Source organism: Pangasianodon hypophthalmus, chromosome 17, assembly GCF_027358585.1.
Source record: "Pangasianodon hypophthalmus isolate fPanHyp1 chromosome 17, fPanHyp1.pri, whole genome shotgun sequence".
Taxonomy (NCBI): domain Eukaryota; kingdom Metazoa; phylum Chordata; class Actinopteri; order Siluriformes; family Pangasiidae; genus Pangasianodon; species Pangasianodon hypophthalmus.
In genome coordinates this window covers 16432027-16450047 of record NC_069726.1, presented here as the reverse complement: position 1 = coordinate 16450047, position 18021 = coordinate 16432027, and the positions used below count along the sequence as shown (strand labels likewise).

Below are 18021 nucleotides of genomic sequence, written 5' to 3'. Positions count from 1 at the left end.
GGGAAGCGAATAGAGCCAGCAGCCATAGCAACGACATTCTTAAGATAAACATACCACTGTTTAGTTTGTTCATTTGGTGCTCAGTGCCAAAAAAGATATGGATTTTTCAGAATATATACAATATTTACAAAGTTCATTAAAGCTTGACCAAGTTCTTGACTTTGTTTGCAAATGAACTTACTCATTTGGTGTGGTGATCTGCGCTCTCTCTCTCTCTCTCTCTCTCTGCAATCTCTTTCTCTCTCTCTCTCTCTCTCTCTCTCTCTATCAGTGCAACTGAATCCAGGTTCCAATTGAATGAGGTGGTTAATCCTTTTAATAATCAATTAAATAGAAGAATAATAACCATGTAACACCCCTTAGCACCTGATTACTTTCACAGTCAGAATGAGTGAGTGCATTACGTGCATGTCTGTTTGAGTCATGATGTGCTCCATGTGCAATTAAACAGCTCATATTACAGATTTTAAGTGTTTAAAAATGTTTAAAACGATTATGAGGTTGGATGGGTGGTTTGAAGGGCATCAAATTAAAATTCTGAGGCAGATGGTATTGACCTCAGTATAGTTCAGCGTTTAATATTCACCGGAAATTCAGTGAAGATGCAGAACATGCATACTGTAAAAATGGAGTAAAAACTTTGATAAAAACCTTTTATTGCTTGTGTTATTCCCAAAAATGGCCTAAAAACTGGTAACGTTAGATCAGTATCCATACTGATGAATAATGTGTACATTCCATACTATTTTCAAGCAGAGTGTCCTTGTTCCTGAATGTTGAGTAAATGTGAAATTCTACGCAACTTTGCTGCAGTCACAAGAAATATAGTCACCGAAGTTGTAATGTGATTCACTGATTGTTTCCATCATTACAGAACACAAAAACAGAGAAAGAGTGTATATATGCCCTTGAACGATGTGTGTGACTAGACAACATTTATACTACTGTAGGATTTAAACAGCCTTTAAAGTGGGACTGGTCCATAACACCAATACACCAACAAATGTCCCAGAACTAACACATTTGTTCTTAGTAACATTGCATTGGTAAAAGAACACTAACAAGACTTCTGTTTTTTTTCTACAGGCATTTTGTCTTCTGTTGTTTTTTCTCATTTTCCCTGAGCTGTGACTCGATTGGTCCAGAGATAAAAAGCACTGAGATGTGGAACTTTTGTGTTAAGTTTCCGAAGCACTCTCTTGTGACAAATCCACTGGAGGCAACTTTTTTTTTTTTTTTTAATTAAAAAAGGCCACATTTCACCCATTTTGCAGCCATTTTCCACAGAATTTCCACAGAATGCTGGAGAGAGTGCAGTTTGTATATTATGAACCCTGTCAGAAGAAGGTTACTTTATCAGAAACTAGCCTGGAGTGCTGTTCAAAAATGAGTGATGTGTTGAAATGAGCATTATGCTGTATTTTTATAGGAAAAGCTTGTTCTGTCAAGTCGCAACATGCTTAAAGAATTGAAGATTGAAGAGAAGTTTTGTTTTTTTTGTTGATTGGTTCTGCAGTTCAGTCATTATACCTTATATTTCAGGTCAAAGTCAAGTGTTTTTTGTTGTCCTTCCTCTATATAGCTTGTATACCTCAGAACGAAATATCATTTCCCCAGGACCATGGTGCAACACATAACAGTACAGTCGTATGGTACACAGGACTACACAAAGTGCGCATACACAACAGTGTGAGACGAGTGCAAACAATGCAGTAAATACGCAATTCCAAAAGTCTTCATACATAGGGGAAATTAACGCTTTTTAGCAAAATGTAACTTGATTTACAAAACATCCTCTATATAGTTGCCATTTCTTTGTAAACACACCCAGAGTCATCTCTCTCACTCACGATGAACTCGTGTTAACACATCTGGTGTTACTCATGTAACTGCACTTCGAATGCATTCCTTTAAATGATCTTTGTGCTGTATCTTTTTCTGGTACACCAATACTTTCTTCTTTTGTCAAAGGCATTCTTAAAGGCTGTCTGGAAAATAGATGTAATATAAACTACGTATGAAAAATTTTGGAAGACCTTTTGCTAAAAAGTGTTAATTTCCCCTATGTATGGAGACTTTTGGAACATCCTGTACATACACAGGACAGTAAACACACAGGACAGTGCATGCCAACCAGACAGGACAACAGAACAGTGTTGAGTGGAAAAACTAGTGCAAAAATGGTCTGTAAACTATTGTTGTAGTAGAAATTGACTGTGGTAGCAGCAATAAAAGAGTCATAAACGTACGTTTAGAGTCGTAATAGTAAAAGTGTCCAATAGCAAGTAAAAATGTCTTGGAATAGCATGCTGGCCTAACTATTTATTTATTTATTTTTTTTAAATATAGTTTTTTCCATGTCTTCTTTCTGAACATCTTCATTGTGGGTGTTGGAGTTCTGATGGCCAGGTTTTATCCCAACATTGGTTCCATTATCAGGTGAGAGAAAAGTGTGACTTGACAAAACATCTTGTATGAACATTAACTAATTAATAACAGTGCCAGTTTGCAATAATAATAATAACAACAACAACAACAATAATAATAATAATAATAATAATAAGGGCTATCGAAATGAAATGAAATGTACTTCATGGTGTGAACATAAAGTATAAATAATATATAGTATAAATGCATTATAGAAATTGTGCAAGGCAGAATAAGACATTGAAGTACAACAATATGTCTGTTGAATTAAGATAAAGAATAAATCTACCTAAAAGAATGACTCTAGAAAGTACTTACATAAATTGAAATAAATAGAAAGTAGTAGAATACAGGATAATGTCTTAAAAAGAACAGGAAGTAGAATAAATAAATCTAACATAAATGTTGTTTTCTAGTTTTTTTCAGGTCTTGAGGACGGGGAGAATTCCCAGCAATGACCCTGTCCTCAAGACCTGAAAAAACTAGAAAAAAACATTTAATCATCCCACTTTACAATTGACTGATGCATATTAATGTTTTCTTATTTTGTATACACGTCTCAATAGTGAGGAAATGCAATTTTGTTCCAGAATGGTCTTAAAAGTAATTTTTTTTAACTTTTAGCAAAAAGTAGATTAAAGTAGCAACAAGCTTTTGTGAATAGCACATACTTACATAGAGTGATAGATTTAGTTTTAATACTTATATAAATATTCCTACCTTCATGGTGTTGTAAATGCATTTAAAAAAACATGTTTTTTAAATCCTTGTTTCTATCTTACCTGCTCCTTTGAGTGGATTTTGAGTTTTTATAATTTTATTCAAACATTGTTTGATTATGAACCCTTATTTTGCAAACTTATTTTTAGATTCTATTCATAATGCTATCTCTTCACAGTGCATCTGATATTTATTGTACACTTTTCTGCCACAAGCTTCAGAATCTTGCAGTTGTGATCTGAAGCTTGTATATTTATCAATCCCTTCAATAACTATTAAATACGTGATGCCATGAACCTTTTTTCCCCATCCACTTGTTCCTAAAGGCTCACTGTGTCGCAGTGTTCAAAACCACTGGATGAAAGTGTGACTGGCCAATCAGGTTACAGCCTGCATGGTCCTGAAGCTTGGCTTGCATTTTACATGAAATATAACTGCAAAGCTAGAAATTCTGTGCCCCATTTCGTATTATTTTTTTGTATGCGTGTAATATATTCAGATATATTGGGATTTTTGTGGCCTTTCGAATTTTCACGCCATTAGCCACGGTTCTGGTTTTAACTGTCTATCTACAGTGTTGAAGAAGGGTCTATCTCGTCTTCATTTTAAAAGGAACAAATGGCAGTTTTAGTGACACACCTATATTATCACTAACAGCTTTTACTTGATTTTTATCGCAACTGTAATCAGTTATAAATTAGTTTCACTTTGTTTAATTAAGGACATGTAAAGAATCACACTAGTCCATGTGTACTTTGTATCGTCTCTTTGTTCTGCTTTAGGTACATATTGCAGTGAAGCATCTAACATTTGTATACACATCTAGTGTGACAGCAAATATGTATCTGGGAACATGGCTTGCACAGTAATGCTGTTTTAGTACTAGGACGTAAGCTAACAGATTAAATGTTTAATAATGACCATTTACTTCTGTACATGGTACATTTCTGTGCATTTGGTAGGTCTGAAATCGAAGAATTGAGGTTGTTTTCTGCAGTGGATCACTGCAGGCTTGAAAATATCCAAAACAGTGAAAATGAAACCTTAATAATGATTTCCAAATCCGTTGGAAAATGCAGATTGCGCAATATGTTTGAAAACAGTGTAAAGAAAACAAAAAATTGGAAACACCTGAGGGAGAGAGAGAAGCGTACGTGCCACTTCTTTATTTTTCTCTCCCTCCTCCTCATCACAGCGCTTTATCCTGGTCACGATTGTGACAAAGATCCGGAGCCTATTCTCGGAATACTATTTATTTTTTTCACTTATTGTTTATTTAAGGATTATAAAAGCATTATCATGTTGGAGTCTGGCCATAGATAGAGATTAAAGATTGTACAGATACAGTTGGAGTCATAAGTTCATATGTCCGTTGCAGAAAAAACTGCATTTTCTTTTTATTTAGTACTGCTTTGAATAAGCTATTTCACATAACAGATGTTTTCATATAGTCCACATGACAAAATAATAACTGAATTTACACAAATGAACCAGCTCAAAAGTTTACATGTGCTTGATTTTCAATACTGTGTATTGTTACCTGGTTACCTGATAGTTGTTCATGAGTCCCTTGTTTGTCCTGAGCAGTTAAACTGCCCACTGTTCTTCAGAAAAATCCTCCAAGTCCTGCACATTCTTTGCTCTTCAAACATTTGACCCCTTTCCAACAATGTCTATATGATTTTGAGATCCATCTTTTCACACTGAGGACAACTGAGGGACTCGTGCACAACTATTATAAAACATTGACTGATGCTCAAGAAGGCAACCCGATGCATTAAGAGCCAGGGGAATGTAAACTTTTGAACAGAATGATCAATGTAAATTGTTATTATTTTGTCTTCTGGGAAACATTTAAATATCTTGTGTAACATCTGAAGGGCAATACTAAGTGGAAAAAATAAGATCTTTAAACGAAATAATAATTATGTTGTGCAATAGCAGATGGAAAATTGACTACATCCAAGTTAAAAGGAAATTAGGTTTTAAAAAAAACTGTGTTTTCTGCTGAAAGGTTTGGATGTGCCTTTTTCACAACCTTTCATGACTTTTATTTTGCTCAAGTTAAACAGCAAAAAAACAGAAAAAGAATGAATTGAATCTATGTGATGACAATAAATGTTAAAAACGCTGAATCTATAACTGGATCGAAAACTGAATCTATAAGGAGAAATAGCAGCAAATAATGTGCAAATAAGCTTCTTATTTTTTCTAAAATTTTGTTCTAATAATTGCTAAAATTAGATATAACATTTCAGATTGAATATTTTGGGATTTATTTATTTATTTATTTATTTATTTGTTTGTTTGTTTGTTTGCAAAATGCATGCAGATTTCTCAGGCCTGGTCTGAGCATGCACAGAGACATTACATATTGAAAAAAAAAAAAAAAAAAAAAAAAAATCTGAATTTGCCCATAAGAGGGAGCTGTTTCAAATAGTCACTTTACCAAAAAAAAAAAAAAAAAAAAAAACCCTATTATATTAATTTCCTAACCTGTGTGTGTGTGTGTAGGTACTCGGGGGCGACATGTGGTTTGGCTCTGGTGTTTGTCTTCCCCTCAGCTATCCATCTGAAGGCCCTGAGACGTAGCGGTGAATTGCGCTGGCCCTCTGCTTGCTTCCACATCTTCCTCATCGTGCTCGGAGTGGCCAACCTCCTGGCCCAGTTTTTCATGTAGTACCATCCCATTGTTCTCTGGCACACGTTTTCACTGTTGTAGTTCTGGTTTTGGCACTAGGTGGCGATATTGTAGTTCTTGTAATGCATTTTGAAGTAATAAAGTCAAGGCACAGGGATGATTTTGGCAAGGAAATCCACCTGCTTTGGCAAAAATCACCTTTGTTTAAAATTAAGCCCTGTAAAGAAATGTTACTGATTGAAAATCAACCATCAGCACAGTTGTGTTAGCATTTGGACTATAAGGAATCTCTTTAGTTCTTATTTTAATTTAAAATAAGTTAAAAGCTGCCAAGGAAGTTTGAAGTATCATTCTTCCACGTACTTCCAGTGTACTTCAGGCAGGTGACTATAATCCATTTGAGGGCTTACACACTTGTATTTCTACTGCACTGTTTCAAATTCTGCATTAGTTTACAGTTTTTTTTAAGCAGATTTGTACAATGTCTTATGCATATCTCTAAATTCACACTTTCAAGCTGTGAACTGAACAGAATATTCAGGTCACACACTGACGGTTTTATTTTTCTACTCATTTTAGGTATTTGTACATTCAGCTTTTTCTGAACCATGTACTGAACAAGTTCCACCCTTGACACCCTTCATAAAAATGAGCAAAAATGATTACTTACAATGATCACTTACATGTATATATATGTATATATATATTATAGCTCTCCTTTCCCAGGAACCTTCAACTATGACCTGTTTCCCTTGAGTGTAAATAAGAGCTTGCAAAGATGTAAAATCCTTTTGTCATCCAGTACTGTGGGAAAAACCAAACATTCACAACAACAAGCTGTTTGGAAGCATTGGAAAAGCACCTGATACACACTGTACGATATAGAGGTGCATCATTAATGCTCCACAGCTGTTGTGAAGATAACATCATCAATTCTGCTATGTACCAGGATATATCAGCCCAGTAAGTTGGAAGAGGAGAAGTCTATATATATGTACATAAAGATGGACCAAGATCTTTTACACAAGCCTCTAACTTTGTTAGACATTGCAGGAATAAACTGTAAAGCTGTTATCCTTTAGACAGCAGGTGTCACAAGATATTAATTGTAAGGGCTCTGATAATTTTGACATCACTCTTTTGTGTGGGGAAAAAAATGCACTGCTTTTTGTATCTAATGTAACTATTAAAAAAAAAAAAAACCTTACAGCCGGTTATTGTTTTCATATATAAAAATTTGCCCATTTTCAAGAAGGGTGCCAATATTTCTGAACCTAGTATTAACCTATCAAGCTTTACTATTACAGTGCTATTACTATTACAACAGTGTATTGCATTGTGAAATTATTTGATGGTAATATATTGAAGAATGGATGAAGAAAGGGATATAAATGACCGGCGTGTAAGAGCTGTGATGCTTTAGGAGTGTGTGTGCTGATCTCACTAGTCTCTTGATTTATTTGAAGATGCTCATGTTCCTCTCTGATTAATACACTGAATCATCAATGTTATAGCATTAGAAATTCACGAGTGTCTTAAATGATCAAGCTAGAGCTGTATGACGCTGACATTTTTCTGGGTTGCAGAGTTTTAATTTGCACGTCAGATGAAAATTCAAAGCTTCAATTGTGTGAAAATCGTGTGTAACTTTTTGGTTGGCAAGCCATATGCTCTTGCATGCATTTTTAATAAATTGTAAAACTTGTATATATGACTGTTATTTTATTTTATTTTATTTTGCCTTTTAAGCTCTGTTTCTGAGTAAGTAATGTTTTACTTACTCATTGTAGAATATTTGATGAATATTAGTCATTAGTGTATGAGTAAGTAATTTGACATATGACAGTCTGTGGATTGGAAGGGCAGGGCGATATGACAAAAAATATATCACGATTCTCTAAGATACATGATATGCATTATGATATACAGGTTTCATAAGAAACTTCCAACAAAGCAGTAATGTTCCAATAAAATAAAAGTTTAATGATGCTTTTATGTCTAGAAAATCAATTACCACTGGAAAGAGGGAAAAATGTTTGTAGTTTATTTAAAAATATATATCAATTTATAAAAAAAATCACAATATCTACTATATCTCAGAAATGAGTATTGTAATATAATTTATCGCAATATTTATATCGTCATATTGCCCAGCCTTGCCCAGTCAGTAGTACTATTTTTGAAAACTGCTCCCCATAAAATATATGAAAATACTTAGCAGCTTGCTTGAAAACTGCCAAAGATCATAACTGGAACACACAAATGGCACAGTTTTTCCTTAGCCTCACTCTAAATCCTTCATAATGCAGCCATGTTTTCAAAAGTGCATATTGTGCCTTCATATCTGACATGATCTAAGCAGAACTGAATTTTTTTGCATGGTCATTTGTTCATGTGTGGATGGTTAAATCAAGCCATTGATGGATGGATAAAGTGAACCCCAGCGTAACCACCCACTTCAGGTTTGTTCAATATACTATCCTCCATGCTTGTAGATTGTGTGTGCAGAAAGCTCATAAGAGCAGGGATGTGCATTTCGTTCTCCTGCACCATGGCTCACTGAGCTACAGAGCCGCAGGCTTCAGGTGAAGAGATCGGTGTAGTCCAGAGTGCCGGGTTTCTGTCCACACGCATGCAGCAGCCGCTCACCTCCAGAGGGCGTTAAGGGCTCTTCCTGAATGCAGAACCAGGAAAAGTTATTCAGAAGGTTGTGGGGTGTTGTGTTTCATTTCATTTCATTAATTCAAATATGGTTAACTATATTGAGAGAATGTGAGCATCACAGGGTTGTGAGCATCACAGGGTTGTTAAGAATACATCATGATGACGTGTGCTGTTACAGGAAAATAATCAATTGTCCCAGAGTGTTTTATTACTCTTATATCACAGCAATTTGCCAACACAATTTTTAAAACAATGACGTGTTTATTTTTTATCTGTTCATAGTTACGTTTAATGTTGTGGAACATCTGGGAAGGAAGTCAGTTTCTGTTTTCACGATATAGCAGCTATAAACACTCATTCCCTCTCCAACCTTTCTTTTTTCTCTGCCTTGATTTTAATAAGGCATAAATACACAGCTCGTCCTCTGTCCTGAAGATTAAACATCTCCTCACAGAAAACCTCACCGTATCAACAACTACACACATTTTTATATCTGTTTATTTGGAGTGTCTTACACAAGTCCCCGTGTAAGTCATTACTAAAAAAAAAATGAGTAAGTATTAGAAGGAGCACATTAATTATAAACCTTGCAAAAGCTTGGAACTACTGTCTGAACTACTGTTTCAGAAAACACCTTCTGACCAGAATTGAGCATTCAACTGCCCTTCAGGAGACAGACTGTAATGATGCAAACAAAAATAAAAGAAATTCACCAGTGACACTTCTGCAAACTCATAATTAAATATTAAAAATGACCTGCTGTGATAACAGTATGTAGTTTTATGGACCCCAGTGTAAAAAAGTAATATGTGAAGGCAAATACAGAATTTCAATAATCTGTGTTTAATTAACTTTTATCAAAAAGTTGAGCTTTGTGAGAAGGAGCAAATGATTACCTTATGGTACTCCACCAGCTCTCCCAGAGACGCGAACTTGATCTGGTCTCCTAGCAGCATGTAGCAGTTGTCTGTGGCATCAATGAGGAAGTGCTTGACTCCGTCTGGGCTTTGGTAAGACAGAACATATCCAAAGATCCTTTCACTAACACGGACCAAGAAGCCTCCAGGGCTGCCCTCTCTCAGCAAATCCTCAGCCTCCTGACGTGAGATTATACCTGGAGAAAAAGGTAACATGCTCGGCTCAGTTCACTGGTCTGCTTTTAACCACCTTTCTTATAAGCAATCTGTGAACAAATATGCCTAACATTTCACCTTGCTGTGACCTTGACCCTGTTTGGATCCATTTCGAAATCTAAGCAGTTCATCTGCTGGTTTCAGTGATAACTCCAAATAAATCCTACACAAATTCAATCCTTTGTACTTGAGATATCACGCTAACAAGAATCTCAGGTGGAAGGACGGATGAACAATCCGAAAAAGTAAAATAGAGAGGCTGGTGAGGGAAAGATTGTTTATTGCTGTTGTAGCGAAAGTGATAAAAGAAACTAACTTGTTTCCTGGATGTTCCACAACATTAAAACGTAACTATAGACAAATAAATATACATGGTGTTGTTCTTTAATAAATAAAAAAATTATTAGTGTTAGCAAATCACTGTGGTATAAGAGGAATAAATCTCAACAGGGTGTGCTGTTATAGGAAAATAATCAGTGACAAAATAGTGTTATGTGGCACAAAGTGGAGTTATTATATTGCTTACATGTCCACTATATACATACTGTATAAACTTATTGAATAAGACAGACCTGTGGTGATACCCTCTTGGGTACATCTTTTGTACTTTATATTAGAGGAATATTAGTGGAGAGAAACTTCATTAAGGTAAATAACTGGATCTTAAGTACCACTGATGGTTCTTTTACATTGTGTAGTGCTTTTTTTCAGGCTAATCTGTTTTAAACATTCCATACCATGCAGAATGTGAACTTACCGTGGAACCAGGGAGCGATGCGGCTATCGTCGTCTTGGAAACAAACTCTGATGGACAACTGTTCCTCTCTGAACCAGCGGATAATCTCCTTCCGGCTGGACGATGATAATGAACGACGTAAACCGGACCCCCTGTTATTCATAACAGGAAGAAGTGTTAGTGGTTAAAAATAAATAAGCTCCAGGAAAGCTCGCTGCAATGTGCTGCTTGGTCTGATTTTATCAGTTCATTTGTATAAACTACAAGCGGAAATGACTGAGTCTTCAGGGTCTGTTAGGGTGTGGATTTTGAATTATGAATGTTAACAGGCTAAGGGAATTTAAATAAATATTAAAGTTAATTTTTAAAAATATTAATTAAAAAATACAGGGATAAGACCTATCAATCTTTCATATGGATTACTTGTTTCTGGTAAGAAAAAACTATTTTTTTCTTTATAAACAATGACACTATCAAGCATGGCAAATAACAGACCACCACTCTTACCACTGAAATGGTTCCAGAATAACTCAATAAATTAAGAGTTGTTTGATTTTGTACTACAAAAAGTACAGTAATGTGTACAGACCTGTGAAGAGGCTCATTAGTGAGAGTTAGGTTTCTGGGTTTGGGTTTGGGTTTAGGTGGAGGAGCCGGTCTCTCTCCTCCAAAGGCCTTGGTCATGGCCGCAACTCGACCTCTCTCCAGTGCCTTTAAAGAACGCCTGCGGTGATCCTCCCTCGTCTGCTTGGCCAGAGAACGTCTCCGCTGGTCAGCTGCTTTAGATTTCCGCACTAGAACACACACAAAACACACACACAGACACACACTTGAAGATCTTATTGGAATGCTATGTTCAGTTTAGCGTGTAAGCAGTAAAATTAGTTAAGTCCAGGAAACTGCTCTAAACATTGGATATGGTTCTTGTTGAATCTTTCATTATCATGAATATTCGACATTTGACATTAGGTTTGGCTGCCATGGCACCTTTTAAAGGTGACTATAAGCCAAAAGACATGATTGATTTTTAGTACAAAACTGGAACTTTTTCTTTTTCACAGGCAAATAAATAAGTTCTCATTCTCTCTCCATAGTCTGTTCTCTTACATGAATCCTGCCAGGCTTTCTCCTCTTTATCTTGGCTTTTCCCTTGTCTCTGTACTTCCTTCAGGTTCATATAGATCTGTTGCTCCCGCTCCTCCTTAAGCCTCCTGACCTCCTCCTCGGCTTTTCGTCTTTCCTCCTCCTCCCGCCTCTGAACACAAATAAGAAGTAGAGTACTTTAAACAATAAAGGACAGTAAAGGACAAGAACTACCAAGGAGAGAAAAAGAGAAAATAGTTGACTTGATGCAAGAGAAACTAAGAATACTCAAGGAGAATGAATGTGTGTTTAAAATGCTTATTGTAGGGGATAATTTTATAAAATGCAGTAAGTTGTCCCACAGTCTTGGGATCAGCTGCATTTCGGACCAGCGGCAGGAGTGAAAATTGACTGTTCTTCTCAAATATGGTCTCATATTCAGCATATTTTTGTTGGAAATAAAGTAAGATGAATATGTGGCACTGGTTCTCCTTGGTGGAATCAGATTCAGCCCACATTTACATGTTATAGCTATACTATTTTTTGTACCTGTTGTAACAAACTTGCTTCTCAGCTTTTTTGGACATACTACAAATCTAGAGTAACTGGTGGAGCAAGCCAAACCATGAGAAACCACATTAAGGTGTGAAGGCCTAAGGTTTGGCTAGTTTGATGTAATGACTCTCTATACCTTCAACTCCTCTTGTTGGCTCTTCTCCAGGGCAGCTGCCTTTCGGGCTTCTTCCTGCCTGGCAGCTTCCTCTTTCTCCATATACAACCCAGAGAAACGTTTCTCCAGTTCAGCTTCTTTCTTGGCCCTGTGCATGATCACAACACCCAGGTGAAACACAACATCACAACATTCCAACACAGTCACTGTGGAATGCCTGTAATAATATCTTCGGTGGGAGTGAGCAAACACAAACCATTGATGTATACACACATTGAACATAAAAGACTTTTCGTGAGCTTTCAAGTCTCTCACGGCTTTTACCGTCAGCACAGAACACAGCAATTCAGGATGGTTCTTCCAAAGGAAGCATATCTGTTATTTATCATAAAGCATGAATGGCCTCTGTAATTGTCTACATGAAGTGAATTTGGCTTCTGTTTTCACTCTTTAGCTGATATATATCAAGGGGTTGGATATATTAGGCATATATATATATCAAGGGCTGTCAAGGGGTGGGATATATTAGACAGCAAGTGAACAGTCAGTTCTCAAAGTTAATGTTTTGGAAACAGGAAAAATGGGCAAGCGTAAAGATCCGAGCGACTTTGACAAGGGCCAAATTGTGATGGCTAGACGACTGTGTCAGAGCATCTCCAAAACGGCAGGTGTTGTGGGGTGTTCCTGGTATGCAGTGGTTAGTACTTACCAAAAGTGGTCCAAAGAAGGACAACTGGTGAACAGGTAACATGGTCATGGGGGCCCAAGGCTCACTGATGCGTGTGCGGAGCGAAGGTTAGTCCGTCTGTTCCGATCCCACGGAAGAGCTACTGTAGCACAAAAAAGTTAATGCTGACTATGATGGAAAGGTGTCAGATCACACAGTGCATCGCAGCTTGCTGTGTATGGGGCTGCGTATCCGCTGACCAGTCAGAGTGCCCATGCTGACCCCTGTCAACTGTTGAAAGTGCCTACAGTGGGCAAGTGAGCATCAGAAATGGACCATGGAGCAATGGAAGAAGGTGGCCTGGTCTGATGAATCATGCTTTCTTTTACATCATGTGGACAGCCGGGGACGCGTGTGTCGCTTACCTGGGGAAGAGATGGCACCAGGATGCACTATGGGAAGAAGGCAAGCCGGTAGAGGCAGTGTGATGCTCTGGGCAATGTTCTGCTGGGAAAGCTTGGGTCCTGGCATTCATGCAGATGTTACTTTGACACGTACCACCTACCTAAACATTGTTGCTGACCAATTACACCATGGCAACAGTATATACTTGCTGCCTAATATATCCCACCCCTTGACAGGTGCCACTGTAACAAGATAATCAATTCTAAATTGATAAAGCTATTCACTTCACCTGTCAGTGGTTTATGTATAAATATATATATGTACACACACAAATACACACACACACACACACACACACGCATACACGTTCACTGTTCACTTTATTAGGAACACCTGTACATTCATGCAGTTATCTAATCAGCCAATCATGTGGGAGGAGCGCAATGCAAAAAATTACGCATATACAGGTCAGGAGCTTCAGTTAATGTTCACATCAAACATCAGAATGAAGTAAAATTGTGATCTACACAAATAAGAAATAGAGTACTTTAAACAATAAAGGACAGTAAAGGACAAGAACTACCAGGAAATTTCACACACAACAGTACAGTTTGCACAGAATGGTGCGAAACAAAAAAAAAACATTGAGTGAAGGACAACTCTGTGGGTGGAAATGCCTTGATAAGAGAGATCAGAGGGAAATGGCCAGATTGGATCGAGCTGCCAGGAAGGATATATTAACTCAAAGGTTCATTCTTTAAAACCGTGGTGAGCAGAAAAGCATCTCAGCATGCACAAAACATCGAACTTTGAGGTGGATGGGCTACAACAGCAGAAGACCACATTGGGTTCCACTCCTGTCAGCCAAGAACAGGAATCTGAGGCTATCATGGAAATCATATAAAGCCTCATACTCAAAGAAAGAAAGAAAGAAAGAAAGAAAGAAAGAAAATACATAAGTAGTAAAGTAACTAAGAATGTAGGTAAAGAAATAGGTAAATGAGTAAGTAATTAAATATGCAAGTTAAAAAGTGAAGTCCACAGCAAACTGTAGCTGCTGAACATGTGCTCTACAGGGAGTGTCCTGTGTCCATATCCTGTGATTAGACTGGAGAAATGTTTAACTAAAGAGAATTAAGGAGATCTTGCATGGAAAATTAATGACTAACTGACACCTTCATAGAAGGTCAAGTGAGAGCTAGAGGTAGAGTTCACCTCTGCACAGGCAGGAGACTTTTTTTTTTTTTTAGAAAATGTTACACAGATAAGATAACACTGGTTTGTTTTGTAGGTTTTGGGAGGAGTTAATGTGCTGGCAGCATTGCAGCTTTAGGGAGTGACCTATGAATGTAATAATGAATGCGGGAATAATTAAAAGCTTCATACATTAGATGCAATCCCTGCATTAATATAATATAATAAAATATAATTTCATATAGTGGCATAACTATGGGTAATCCTTTTATCTTTTTACAACACTCAATTCCCAGCAACAAAAGGTCTCATAGTAAAGGACATCGTATTTATTGAACGAACGATGACTCATCTAAAACCTGAACTGGTAGAGAAAGAAGACACACAGTATGTCAACCTGTGAACGACACAAAACCACTTCCTAAACCTCACTAAGTCCTTTAATGAGCGCTAAAAAAAAACTGTTGTTGTAACAATGAAGACTCGAGAAAGGGTTTGCTGTGATGTTACAGTTGTACTAACTTCCCTCTAACATGTAAATGGTAGGATTTTTATATTCTACCAGTTTGTTCTGTGCTTGGAAACAAGTGAGATGGGAAATTCCAGTCAGTTCCAGTGTACTGAACTTCTAGTGAATGAAAATGCGCACACACCTGAGTTCCTCTGCTTCTTTCTGGGCCTGTAGTGCTGCCCTCTCAGCCATGATCTCATCACAGATCTGGTCATAAGGTTTATCATCAGGATGCTCTCCCATCACCCACACCCACACCTCACTGTCTGACGCCTTCAGCCACGATACAGCCTTCGCTGAGACTGAGGGACCAAACACACACACACACACACACACACACACAACAAGTTATTTGAAATGAGGAAAGCTAATATTTAGGAAATACCCCAGCATTTCTCAAACTGAAATATATCCATTACATCTCTAGCTTAACTGTGATTACCGCAGATGAACATTTCAAATGTTTCCCTGTAATGACAGTTTTATCTATTCAACACTATTCAACGCTGGAGAAATATAAGAAAGAGTAATTCCAGTTACATAAGCTTTCCCTGGGGTTTTGTGGTACACAAGTATGACAAGACTGAAACTGAAGCTCTTTAGTGTTTACACCGAGTTATGTTGGTTATGTTGCATAATCATATCCCATCTCAGAAAGGATTATGAAGATTTATAGCTTAATGTCCAAATATCTGTAATGGAAGCCTTTTAAATATCTGTAAAATTTTAAACAGAAATGTGCTTTTGCATAAATGTTTACCAACTGCCCTTATACCTGGTAAAAAAAAAAAAATTAGGAGGAAGCATCTTTGGTAATATATTCTCTTATGTTTGTCTCATTTGAAGACCTTTATTATGTAATAAAACAAGACAGGGTGTGCACTTATAGGGAAATGAGGGATGAGGCTTGATGCTAAGTGAAGTTCCTGTTATCACTCTGAATTTGATTATATTTCTATAATAGACATCCTATATTGTTTTATTCCTCTTATAACACTGCAATTCGCCAATGATTTTAGAACAATTCTGGAAGAAGCACATTAATATAAACCTGTCGTTTGAATGAGAGTTGGCACTACTGTCACAGCTGCTGTTATAGAAAATGAATCAACAGCTTGTGACAAATCAGATTCAAGAACTGCACTGTGGTATAAAGTATTAGACTTCCATTATAAATGAGTTCCAATTGAATGTTTTTTTTTTTTTACTGTTCTGTAACCCATAATCTCCAAACCTCAGGCAGCACAAAGCCTTCTTCATTATACAGCAGCAGCAATGCAGCATATTTCTGTTAATCAGTAAAAAGACAGTGTTCTTTTGCAATAACTCAATGTTCCAGACTGAACTATGACTCCAGTTGTGTAAATAATAATGAGTGTTACATTTTTGTCCTGAATTGTTCGAATAAGTCTCTCATCTCATCAGGTTCTCTAAAATTTGTCATGAATTTAGGAGACGTGCTATTTGTGTCTCAGGCTGAAAAGGTTTAGCATCTTATTGGGTAAATGAAAATAAAAAAGAATTATTTTTAATCTTCTGGCAGAGATCTGATACTAACACAAAATTACCTCTTTTGGGCTTCACCGTTTTAGCCTCATCCTTCTCGAGTCGTGCTTCTCTCTCTTTCCACCTGCGGACCTGTTCTTCTCTCATTTTAAAGAAGAGAACCTGCTTCTGCTCTTCATTCAGCTCAGCCAGCAGCTCTGGCTCGATGTACATGTCATTGAGAATCTGCTGCAGCATGGTGATAGTCCTGTATCCTTCGTCTTAGGAAGAAATATTCGTCATGTGTACAGTCCAGAAAAATCCAAAGTTTCAGAAGTTCAGAGGCACTGGCCAAAAAGTTCAGCAGAGAATCACTGATTCCTCACTGTGACGTTCCAAACAGCTGCATTAAAAAAAGAAGAACACTATAAGCTATGATATTGTTAGAAAGTAAGATGCATGGACCTACTATTTATTAGATTTTTTTCAGGGAATTTTCAGCTAGCAGTCGACTGCACACACCAGCCCTGTTTCACCTGCACAGTGAATGTAGATATTTTGTTAGTCAAACTTTTGTGCTGGAGTTAAGTCTTACCTATTGGCTACTTCCTCATTCCAGGGAGCGCGATGAAAGTGTGGTGTGGTGGGAACAAAACCCTCCCAAAGACCAACAGCCAAAAAAAAAAAAAAACAGAACACTTCCTATGCACTTCCTAATTTCATAATTTAGGACAGATCTATCATAAGGCTCCATCTACACAAATATACACACCAAGGGGCAATTTAGCGTAGCCAGTCCACCTTACCAGCATGTTTCTGAGAGAGGAGAGGAAACCGGAGAACCCGGAGGAAACAGGAAACCCACATGGACACAGGGAGCATGTGAAACTCCACATAGAGAGTAGCCTGAACTCAGGATTGAAGGGTGACTGCATCACCTGTCAGTTTTTAAAAAATATAATTTTTAAATTGTATTTCATTATACCAAAAGAATTGGACTGTTTTAGCATATGCTTTTGTTTTATGTGTGTATACATGTAGTCATTTCACGATTTTCCTGCCCTATGATGGGCTACTTATTTATTTATTTATTTATTTATCCTGTGTCTGTCTTTTGTACATAGTATTTGTTTGTGTTGTACTTTTGTACTTTTTTTTGTTTTATACTTTATTTAAACTGTACTGTAATTTTTAGACATCAGCATGAGAAGTCACCAACAGAATGTTGTTTTCTGTCTATCTATCTATCTATCTATCTATCTATCTATCTATCTGTGATGGGTTCTTTTTATTCAACAGCACCAACAACAATAATAATAATAGTAATTATAATAATAAGGTAACAAATAAAAATATGTTTTTGAAAAGAAATCTGCAGCTCCATAACCCAGATAAAGTGCTGTGAAACACAAGCACACACACTTACCTGATTGAAAGCATATTAGTAAAGCCACAGATCATAAAGTTCCACACAACACAATCCTGATTTATGAGAGAAACAGCAGACTACATCCTGTAAAAGCAGAAATCTTCACCTTGAGGATCTTCTCTAGTCACTTACTGTCTTCCAAAATGTGAAATGATTCAGTAATTGACAAACTCATGTCACTAGAAACATTGTAAGAGTCGCCTGAAGGTTTGCTCAGTTCCTCAGAGAGAAGTTGCCACCCATACATAAATAACCG

General features: G+C 37.0%; 2 protein-coding genes across 8 annotated transcripts in view; one reads left to right on the top strand and one right to left on the bottom strand.

Moving 5' to 3' along the window:
- The window catches only part of slc38a9 (solute carrier family 38 member 9), a 19010-nt gene extending 11515 nt beyond the window's left edge, over positions 1-7495 (top strand). For 2 of the 3 annotated variants that reach the window (XM_026941721.3, XM_026941722.3), the window contains 2 exons: positions 2350-2439; positions 5662-7495. In XM_026941721.3, the coding sequence (XP_026797522.3) occupies positions 2350-2439; positions 5662-5827 (256 nt within the window). In that variant the 3' untranslated portion in view covers positions 5828-7495. Of the gene's footprint in view, positions 1-1086; positions 2440-5661 lie in introns of all 3 variants that reach the window. The other variant, XR_008304475.1, reaches the window with a different exon arrangement.
- Positions 5888-18021, bottom strand: sh2d4a (SH2 domain containing 4A). 5 transcript variants are annotated; one of them, XM_034312471.2, is made up of 10 exons: positions 17763-18021; positions 17143-17274; positions 16420-16739; positions 14994-15153; positions 12096-12222; positions 11429-11576; positions 10911-11115; positions 10343-10473; positions 9349-9566; positions 5888-8462 (listed from the first exon to the last, which is right to left on the bottom strand). In XM_034312471.2, exons 3-10 carry the CDS (start codon positions 16592-16594, stop codon positions 8370-8372), a joined length of 1257 nt encoding a protein of 418 aa, XP_034168362.2. In that variant the 5' UTR covers positions 16595-16739; positions 17143-17274; positions 17763-18021; the 3' UTR covers positions 5888-8369. The 5 variants fall into 5 exon arrangements, with proteins under 5 accessions (XP_034168362.2, XP_026797525.2, XP_026797528.2 ...); XM_026941724.3 differs by lacking the exon at positions 17143-17274; XM_026941727.3 differs by lacking the exon at positions 17143-17274 and having other exon boundaries at positions 17872-18019.